A 10038-nucleotide genomic window follows, 5' to 3' on the forward strand; every position below is an offset into this window, starting at 1 on the left:
AGGCAGTCTCCCCAGAGGTCCCCCAGTAACTCCTAGGCACTGGGCACCTGATGAGCGATTCTCACTCATGGCATTTGGGGGAAAACAGGAAATGCTGACTTCTACACAAAGCAGCCTTTGCAGCTCAGCTGACCGCTAACATGCGAAGTAACCAAAGACCCGCCATTATGATGCCACTGCTGAGAACGTTGCAGTGTATGAGATTATTCACCACCATTAGCACCCTCTTCCCAGTTTCACAGCCACAACTCTGTGGGTCAGGTGAGGTTTTCCTACATTTACAAGTAAGAAAATGGAACTTAGAAAGGTGAAGAGACTGCCTAAAATCACATCTGGGGTGTGGTGAACCTGAGTCTGGCTCTTTCTACCACTCACACTAAAATGATTCTAACGTTTTAGAGATATCACATCTTTCACTTTATTCTCACATCAGTCCTGTGAGGTGGACAGCAACCCTGCCAAGGAGAATCAGTAGTTCAAAGGAGGTGAAATGGGGGCTTCCCTGGTGGCGCAGTGGTTGGGAGTCCGCCTGCTGATGCAGGGGACGCGGGTTCGTGCCCCGGTCCGGGAAGATCCCACGTGCCGCGAAGCGGTTGGGCCCGTGAGCCATGGACGCTGAGCCTGCGCGTCCGGAGCCTGTGCTCCGCAACGGGAGAGACCACAACGGTGAAAGGCCCGCGTACCGCAAAAAAAAAAAAAAAAAAAAAAAAAAAAAAAAAAAAAAAAAAGGTGAAATGACTTGCTTACAGCCCCACAGCAGACTCCAAGCCCCGAACTCCAAAAGGAAAGGAGGAAGAAGGGCTCAGCCCTTGCCAGCCTGCAGCCAGGGATGCTGCCCAGGTCTCCGCCAGGAAAACCTGGAGAAATCCGGGTCCCGCCCCCTGACCTTGTACTCTGCCAGCCGGGAAGTGGGGAGCTGGAGGGGTAGGGAGGGGGAGAAGCCTCAGCTCATTCCCAAGACAGAGTCCCCACTCGGGCACATGCCCTGGGGTGAGGCTTCTTTGGGAAGCCTAAGGCCTTGAACTCTGTGCCGAAGGGGCCCCGGGCGGAGAAAAGCCCCGGAGACTTGGAAGCCTTAGCCCAGGGGAACGCGGAAAGGAGCCCGAGGGACTGACTGGGTGTGAGAGCAAGAGCTGGATCACCTCCTCCCCTGCGGGGTCGGGGCCCTTGGAGTTGCCAGGATGAATCTCCCGGGGACGCGGCACGGCGTGAGGCGGAGCAGCCCCTCCGGTCTTCTCGAGAGTGGGCACTGAGAGGCCGCGAGGGCCAGGCCCGGGTTTTGTGTGTTTCCAGGAGGTCTGGGCTTCCCGGCCACCCGGAGGAGCAACAGGGAGCCTTCCCGTCTGGGCAGGAGCCCAAGGAGGCCCGCGCTTTCTCTGAAAGTGAAAGGAGTGGGCGGGGGGCGCGGCCGAGGCGGGGCCCAGGCAAGCGGCCGCGCAGGCTCCGCCTCGGGGCAGTCAGTCTCAAGCCTGGGGCGCCGAGCGTCTCCAGTACCCGCCGCGCCGCGGGCTGGTGGGCTTCCCGGCGGCTCTGTTGCTGGGAAATGACCCTGCCCGGGGGCCCGACGGGCATGGCGCGACCGGGAGGCGCGGGGCCCTGCAGCCCCGGGCTGGAGCGGGCCCCACGCCGGAGTGTCGGGGAGCTGCGCCTGCTTTTCGAGGCGCGCTGCGCCGCGGTCGCAGCCGCCGCCGCCGCAGGGGAGCCCCGGGCCCGCGGGGCCAAGCGGCGGGGGGGAAAGATCCCCAACGGCCTTCCGCGGGCTCCCCCTGCCCCGGTGATCCCGCAGCTGACTGTGACGGCCGAGGAGTCGGACGTGCCCCCGGCCAGCCCCGGCCCGCCCAAGCCGGAGGGTGGCTGGCTCCCGGCCGTGGGCTCGTCGCACCTGCAGCAGCCGCGCCGCCTCTCCACCTCGTCGCTCTCCTCCACTGGCTCCTCGTCGCTGCCCGAGGACTCAGAGGACGATCTTCTGAGCGACAGCGAGAGTCGGAGCCGCGGCAACGTGCAGCTGGAAACGAGCGAGGACGTGGGTCAGGTACTGGCCGCGGGGGCGGGGCCAGCGCGGGGCGCGGGGGCTGCGCGCGGGGACCTGCGTTGAGCTCTCTGCGGACCGACTCCTGCCCTAAGCTCCCTCCCCGGCGGGTCCGATTCTCACTCTTTAGGAGGGCATTGGGGTCAAAGGGAGGCGCCGGGCCGACCCCTCACCTTTACAGTGGTCACCCCGGTTCCACAGGCGAGTCTCGGCCCGGGCCCTGGGGCGTCTAAGAGAGGAAGGAGGAGTCTGAGACCGGCCACGGGGGGCGGGGAGGGGGCGGGGAGGGGGAGCGTGACTTGCTGGCTGGGAGATGGTTGGAGGGATCGGAGGGGCTTAGCGTTGCCCTACGAACTCTCGGAGAGTGAGGTCAACGAGTCTCCCTCTCTGCCTCCCCTTCTCCTGCGCCGCGGCCCCACCCCCCGCCGTTGCCACGGTTTCCCTTTTCTGAGTGGGAGTGGAGCCGCGCTCCAGGCTCTGCTCGCTAGCCGCCGCCGTCTGCTCCCGGCGCCCGCACGAGGCGTGGACGCAGGGAAGGGAGGGGCGCGGGACTGGGAGCTCTGGCAGGGGGCGGAACGCAGCCCTCCTCCGCTTTACTTCTCCTAATTCTGGCCCGGGAGAAGGTAAACTGAGGCCGAAAGGGTGGGACCAGCCTGCTGACCTCCGCCTCTGGTAGCCTGGATGTTCCGGGGCCAGGTTTGACCCTCGGATAACCTAGGCTAGGGTGCGGTGAAGTCATTCCCGGTGGCTGCCCCTCCCGCATGTGCCGCGCCCAGGGTAGCCGTCCTGTCCCCCTGGTTTTAACCAAGGCCAAATACTTCACATAACTATCCGCGGTCAACGAGAAGGAGTTGCTCTAGATCCACGTTATGCAAGTGTCCCTGGAGTGGAGGGAGAGGCGAAGGGCGCCCCGCAGGCTCTGGTGGCTCGGGGCCTGCCCAGAAGGGCGGTGAGAGCGGCGGACGCGCGCCGGGGTGGCCGGGGCCTGCTGAACCTGGGCTCCCCCCGCGCTCGGATTGGACGGGGCGCGGGAGTCACTGTAATGACTTGCCGTGGCTCCGTGACTCAGTTACCCCTGAGACGTACATTACCCAGAGGGCGGCGTGGTTTGTAAGAGACACAAGAGGAAGAAGGGAAAAGTCTCATAGAGCAGGAACACACTCCGCCACCAGGTGTAGGGTGCGGGGAGTCCCTCTCTCCTCCCCCGGCGTAAGGGTACGCCTGATCCCAGATCATTCCTGGTGCAACCCTGGCGCCTGAAAGGAGGCGGGTGCCGCCCAGTGGTTTCTAAGGCGGTGATGTGGGGAAGTGAAGGACTCCTCCCTCCCCACCTCCGAAAACCCGGAGCAGTAGCTGTGGGCCCACTGCTCCCCCACTCAAATCTCTGACAGCTGAGAGGCGGGCGCTGGAGGAAGGAAGCCCCCAGCTTCGCTCTTCCTCCCAAAGGCGGAGGAGGTCCCGCGGCCCAGGACCGTGTACAACGTAGACGGGCCAGCCTGGGTCAAGACTCCGGGGACCAGTCGCAGCTATGACTGGGCGTCTTCGGCCGGCCTCTCCCACTCTGGGCCTCGCTGTCACCGGCGCGGCAGGAGCTGGAGCAGATGGCCGTTGAGAGCCCTTCCAGCTCCAAGGCGGCGAGTCCCAGGCCTTCCCAACCCCCAGCACGCCGGGGCCTCCCCGAAGACAAACAGCCGAGGCAGCGGCAGATAAGCCAGGGGCTGTTGACAGAGGCCGCCTGCGTCTGCGTGGAGGGCCGGGTCGGACTTTGCCTCGCGGCCAGGCCGGGAGCGGCACAGTGCGCCCGCCCAGGCTGCCTTTAGGGCTTCCCCAGGTAGGAAGCAGAGCCCATCGGCTGGCTGACCGTGAAGGATGCACCTGGGAGAAGTGTGCTGAGGCAGTGCTCGGCAGCTCCCAGCTCGCCAGCCCCTTACAACTCAGGCCTGGGTGGACAACGGGAAGAGAGGGGAGGCTCTGCCCGGCTTGTACATCCTTCACTTCTCTTCCTAGGAGCCACGCACAGTCTTCCCAGAGCCTGGAGCTGGGCTCCGTGCAAGGTAGTTGGGACTGGGCAGCCTGCCTCCCTCCTGGGTCCTTTCCTATGGTAGAGGGAAGAGTCATGGGCAGGGAAAACCGTACAGGCCAGGAGAGGAGTTTGGGGTCCTATCCCCAAGGGTGGCTGGCATGACTGTATTCTTAGGCCTTGTCTGCCTCTCAAAACAATTTTGGGGTGTTGTTCTAGCAGAAGAGAGGGTGTTTGATTCTTGTTCCTTTGGTTCTCTTCTCTCAGTGCTCCAGGATGGGTAAGGAGACCTGGATTCGATCCTGTCCTGGACCCAGAATTCCCACACTTCACTTCTCACTAATTATAGAGCAGAATTTAGGTTAACAGCCTTCCTTTTTAAAAAGCAAATGCCCCTGGGAGGGTGAAGTCGTGGGTCACTTATACCTTAGTGCAAATCATCTTATAAATTTAAACGGATTCTCATCACCACCGCCACCAGGAGTGCTTATTTGATAGAGTATTGGGAACATGGCGAGGGGGTTGGGTTGTAGAGAGCTTTAGCCAGAGTCTGGATGGCTGGACGTAGGGAGTAGAAGTCAGGAAGGATGGGGATGAATACCAAAGATGGAGCAAAGGATCCTGTTCTGGCAGAAGATACACTGAATATCTGGTGTGATATGAGGAGGAGAGTCCTCAGGGCTTCCAAATAGAGCTCAGACAAAGGAGGGTCTGAGGCTAGTATCCAGCTAAGCCCTGCCCAGAGAGAGATGCTCCCTGTCCAGCTCCATGAGTGAGGAAGTATCAGAGGGTCCTCCTGTGACTTCATCAAAGACTCTTTCACATGGTCAGCTCTCCTGAGCTTTTTGTCCCAAGATGTCTGGGTAGCCTCTTGGCTGTGAGTCGCTTTCCCAGACTTCTGTGGTGGAATAGACCGTGCCAGAGGATGGAGTTTTAGCCCTCTTTTCAGCTAGATTTCACTCTGTAACATAATAAATCTGCTTTCTGATATTCATACAATAAAAGCCTTACCTGCTCAAAAATATATTCCCTGCTGTTGTTCATGTGCCCAAATCCCCACCCACCCACCAAAGAATTATTCTCCCAGAACCTTTTTGGATACATGCATCTTTATATGCATTATGTTCCCTGGGGGAGGTAGCTCCCTAAGAGAGAAGACGACAGAGTTCCATGATACTTGCATCAACTCCTTCCATGTTTGACCATATGCATTACTGTCAGAAGAACTAAACCCTGTCATTACCAACCAACCTCAAGAGGTGTCTGAGAGGGCTGAGATGGCATTATGGGTGTGAAAGCCCTTTGCAACCCACATGGCTGGAACCAGCCTTAGTCTTTGCTGCTCTTGGCTGATATGATCCTCACAAAACTGTGGTGGGGAGAGTGGAGAGATGACCCCATGTTACTTCAGCTTGGGAGCAAGTCCATGCTATCTTATCACACATCAATCAAGTGTCAGTAGCCCAGGACTGCAGGTACTAAATCCTCTTCTACCAGGCACACCTTCCACCTTCCAGTCCCACTCACTGCTCCCACATGATCCCAGAAGAAAGGATGATGCTGTTCTCCCATCTCACCTAACCCAAGGCTGGTTCCTTCTTCTACTAGGGTGGCTACCGAACTAGATGTACCCTCTGATGAAGTCCATTCTGGTCCCACTGTCCCCCAAATTCTGCCAGTAAGTCCCTAAAGCTGCCCGAAGCCCCACCATTAAACCCATCCCTTTGGATGAAGCAAAAGTGTCCAGCCAACAGAGAGGGGTCCCCACACAGATCTCAGTGTTTCCTCAGTGATTAAAACATACCACCTTGTGGCTGCAAATTGCTTCATCTTGTACAAAACTCTTCCTCCTACAGGGTCCCCTCTGACCCCTAAAGGGAGTCTGGGTGGTAGCATGGATTTTGGAACCTGCTGGGGCAATTGAAGCATGAGGAGGGGGTTGAACTGGAGCTTAAGGCAGAGACTGGGGGCAGGGAACAGGGATGGAGGAGGTGTTAACTCCCTGAACTTTGATTGCCTTCTGTAAAATGGCAATAATTACCACCTCATGCACTTGCTGTGCATGTGCAGCAGCATAACGAATCTCAAACTGAATGTGGGGGAAGAGAGTATAGGATGGTGCCACTCAATACACACAGCACATACATCTTCCTGGAATTTTATTTGAGGATTCGGAGGTGGGAGAGTTTTATAATAAAACTTGGATTTATTATGCAGCATAATGCAAACCTTGTATGTATTTAAAGAGTGAAAAAGGGAGTTTTGAAAGAGATGTCATGCTTCTAGTGGGCTGCTTCTGGCTACACCCCCAGATCCCCGGGGATTGGACAAGTGATCACACCCTAGTGTGCCATGTAGGGACTTCAGTAGGAAAACAGGAGCAATGCTGTCTGATGGAGACAAGAAGTGCCTGGCATGCAGTAGGCGGTCAGTAAATGGTGGCTCATGTTATGGCAACAGCTAGGTCCAGAGGAAACAGGCTCACGCAGATGAAATTCTCGCTTGGGTTCACTCAGCTAGAAAGTGACAGAGCCAGGACTGGAACCAACTCTGGACTCCCCATCCAGTGCTCTGTCACTAACTTCCATCTCCTCCCCAAGGAAAGGGGTTTTATGGTCATCAGCCTCCCCTGCTTAGGCCAGCATGCCAGTTCTCCCTCTCCCTGTTAGAACACCCTCTGGTCAGGGAAGCTGGATTCCTAGGTTCCACGCTTGTGGAGGCACACACGTGTAACTCCTCTGAAAGGCAGGCACCCTGGGAGGAGGCAGCAGACACAATGTTTGGATGAGCGAACCTCTGCACTTCAGTGGGTGGACACAGGACTGATGAGTTTGGAGTGGGAAGAGGAAAGGTCCAGGGTATGAGATACTCTCAGGACTGGCTGAAGGCTAGACACAATGGTCAAGAGGCAAAAGGTACACCAAAATCTACATTTCCCTCCCAATTTCATCTAAGATGACAGACCCTCAGCTCTGTATCCCATTTTCAAAGCCCAGGTTTCTGGACTAAGGGTGCCCTGGGCCTTGTCAACTGGCCAGGAGTGAGATGGCATCCAGGGATAGCAAGAGGGCCTTGGGGAGCCCCAAGCCACTCTTTCTCCAGGCCCTACCAGGCTGGCCTCCCTGCCCTGGGCCTATGTAATGGTTTGTTTCCATGTCTTTCTCCTTAAATGAGAGGAACCAATGGTCCCAAGTAAATGAAACAATAATCCGGATTTGTCCAGTTTCTGCTTCATGCCAAGGAATGGGTTGGGGGTGGGGGCATCTGTCACACTCAAGCTTCATTTACTACTCACAACAACCCAGCGAGAGTGGTTATTTCCCCATTTTACAGATGAAGAAACTGAGCTCAGAGGTTTCTCAGGCCACAGAATATCCGGAGGTATTGGTAGAAATGCAAATTTTTGGTCCCACCCCAGACTGCTCAATTTCCCTGTGGGAGACCTGAAAATCTGCATTTTTTTAAAACAAGAGTGACCATCATGTGATTCTCATGCTCACAAAAGTCCTAAAACCTCGACAGAGCAGTTTAGTAACCTGTCCATGGCAGCTTTGGAGCAGCAGAACTGGGGCGCAAACGTGAGCTTTCTGACGCTGAGCCCAGGGTTCTTTTCAGCACACTGAAGAGCTGGATGTCTGTCACCTCCGTGTGCTTGTCTCAGGGTCCGCCACACAGGCTCACAATAAACTTTCCCTGAGCGAATGAATGATTGACTCATCAGGCTCTAGCTGCTTATGGTAAGGTTGGGCGGGGCGAGACCATGTTCCAGAGGAAGGAGGGCTTATGCAGACGCTAACTTACAGACCGGGACCGTGTCGCTTTCAGAAAAGCCACTGGCAGAAGATCCGAACCATGGTGAATCTGCCCGTCATGAGCCCTTTCAAGAAGCGCTACGCCTGGGTGCAGCTGGCGGGGCACACGGGTGAGCACGGGGCAGGCACGGGGGAGGTGGGTGGAGGCGGGGAGGAAGGGACTAGGCAGCACTAACTAGCGCCTGCCCGCAGGGAGTTTCAAGGCGGCGGGCACCAGCGGGCTGATTCTGAAGCGTAGCTCAGAGCCCGAGCGCTACTGCCTGGCACGGCTCATGGCGGACGCGCTGCGCGGCTGCGTGCCCGCCTTCCACGGCGTGGTGGAGCGCGACGGCGAGAGCTACCTGCAGTTGCAGGACCTGCTCGACGGCTTCGATGGGCCTTGCGTACTTGATTGCAAGATGGGCGTCAGGTACGCGAGCCCTACCGAGCAGGAGGGAACCTGTAAAGGGCCCGGGGAGGGGACGAGCGCTCTACGCGTGCCCAAGGTCGTGCTTTACAGGGTCCGGGTGTGCGCCCGCTCAAGCCCCGCCGCTGCCTGCGCCTCCATAGGACTTACTTGGAAGAGGAGCTGACCAAAGCCCGCGAGCGGCCCAAGCTTCGAAAGGACATGTACAAGAAGATGCTGGCCGTAGACCCTGCGGCACCCACCGAGGAGGAGCACGCGCAGCGCGCGGTCACTAAGCCGCGCTACATGCAGTGGCGAGAAGGCATCAGCTCCAGTACCACGCTCGGCTTCCGCATCGAGGGCATTAAGGTGAGCCAGACCCGCTTCGTCTTGCACCTCCCGGGTCCTTCGCCCGCCCCAGCCCCACTGTGCGGTGTCTGTCCTCCATGTTGACCTCCCACCCTGACAGTCCCCGGAAGAGGCAACCTCTGGCGGCAGTCTCGCTGTCCCTGGCATTCAACGTCACGGGAGGTACCGCAGCTCTGGCCTGATCCTCTCCCCTCGGACGGGCACGGGGCCCCTGACAATTTCTGCCCACCTCCTACAGAAAGCCGACGGCTCCTGCAGCACAGACTTCAAGACCACGCGAAGCCGGGAGCAGGTGATCCGCGTCTTCGAGGAGTTTGTGCAAGGGGATGCCGAAGTGCTGGTGAGCGCGGGATCCCAGAACCCTGAGGTGTTGGGGAGCCTGATACCTAGGGGTGTCCCCAGGTCAGGTCAATTTATGTAGCACCCTACCCTATGTGACCCCCATCATAGCATTTATCGCATTGTGTTGTAATTGCTTTACATTCCTTCCCTTCTGGGCTGCGTGCCACGTGGGGGCCTGTGCCTTCCTCACCACGGTATTTGCCAAGCCAAGCATGCATCAGGCGCTCCTCATATTCGCAGAGGTTCAACTGGTATTTAGTTAATTTGTTCTCCTCTCCTACTCTACCCTCTCCAGAGGAGGTATCTGAACCGCCTGCAGCAGATCCGGGACACACTGGAGGTCTCTGAGTTCTTTAGGAAGCATGAGGTGAGAGGGGTAGGCTCAGGTACCAGGTCTGTGGTCTGTGAAGGAATAGGGTGGAGGGCTTCTCCGGATTAGAGCCGTAGCCTGACGGTGTGGGACTCGGCAGGTGATCGGCAGCTCGCTCCTCTTCGTGCATGATCACTGCCACCGTGCCGGCGTATGGCTCATCGACTTCGGCAAGACCACGCCCCTCCCCGACGGCCAGACCCTGGACCACCGGCGGCCCTGGGAGGAGGGCAACCGAGAGGACGGCTACTTGTTGGGGCTGGACAATCTCATTGGCATCCTGGCCAGCCTGGCTGAGAGATGAGGCTGGGCCCCTGTCCCCGCGGACCGGACCGGAGGGTCTGACAGAAGGACCTGCGCCTGCATCCCCGCCATGCATGCAGGCGAGAGACCGAAACCCCACGGTGCGGGGCGGTTCATACGGTCCTATAGGGCCAGGTGCCGACCACTACGGGACACACTGCACGCACAGGGCCTGGCCTCCATAAAAGCCCCAGTGTTCCCAGAGCTGATGACACTAACTTACCTGGCGGGGGAGGAGTAGGAGTGGGATGAGTGGCTTCTTCTTCAGCCCAGCTCTTCTGAGGGGGCTCCATACCTCTCCAGAGAAGCCAGATAATGAACCTTCTTTCACAGGTACTAGATCTATTGATCTGACCTCCCACACTACAATGGACTCCCCTTCCCAATAAAACTCAAAGACACCAGCTT

At 58.2% G+C, this 10038-nt stretch overlaps 1 protein-coding gene across 1 annotated transcript; it reads left to right on the forward strand.

Moving 5' to 3' along the window:
- Positions 1 to 1462: 1462 nt before the first annotated feature.
- Positions 1463 to 10034, forward strand: ITPKA (inositol-trisphosphate 3-kinase A). Its single transcript, XM_059058101.2, has 7 exons — positions 1463 to 2032; positions 7875 to 7971; positions 8054 to 8270; positions 8411 to 8615; positions 8854 to 8955; positions 9253 to 9324; positions 9428 to 10034. The coding sequence occupies exons 1-7, from the start codon at positions 1544 to 1546 to the stop codon at positions 9629 to 9631; spliced, it is 1386 nt and encodes a 461-aa protein (XP_058914084.1). The 5' UTR covers positions 1463 to 1543; the 3' UTR covers positions 9632 to 10034.
- The last annotated feature ends 4 nt before the right edge of the window (positions 10035 to 10038 follow it).

The sequence above is a fragment of the Kogia breviceps genome, chromosome 3 (assembly GCF_026419965.1).
Source record: "Kogia breviceps isolate mKogBre1 chromosome 3, mKogBre1 haplotype 1, whole genome shotgun sequence".
NCBI lineage: Eukaryota > Metazoa > Chordata > Mammalia > Artiodactyla > Physeteridae > Kogia > Kogia breviceps.

Excerpts from the sequence above, each read along its gene's own strand:
- ITPKA (XM_059058101.2), top strand. The coding sequence starts at position 1,544 with ATGACCCTGCCCGGGGGCCCGACGGGCATGGCGCGACCGGGAGGCGCG. Across the intron at positions 2,033-7,874 it reads CGAGCGAGGACGTGGGTCAG|AAAAGCCACTGGCAGAAGAT; the intron begins GTACTGGCCGCG and ends TGTCGCTTTCAG. Across the intron at positions 7,972-8,053 it reads GCAGCTGGCGGGGCACACGG|GGAGTTTCAAGGCGGCGGGC; the intron begins GTGAGCACGGGG and ends GCCTGCCCGCAG.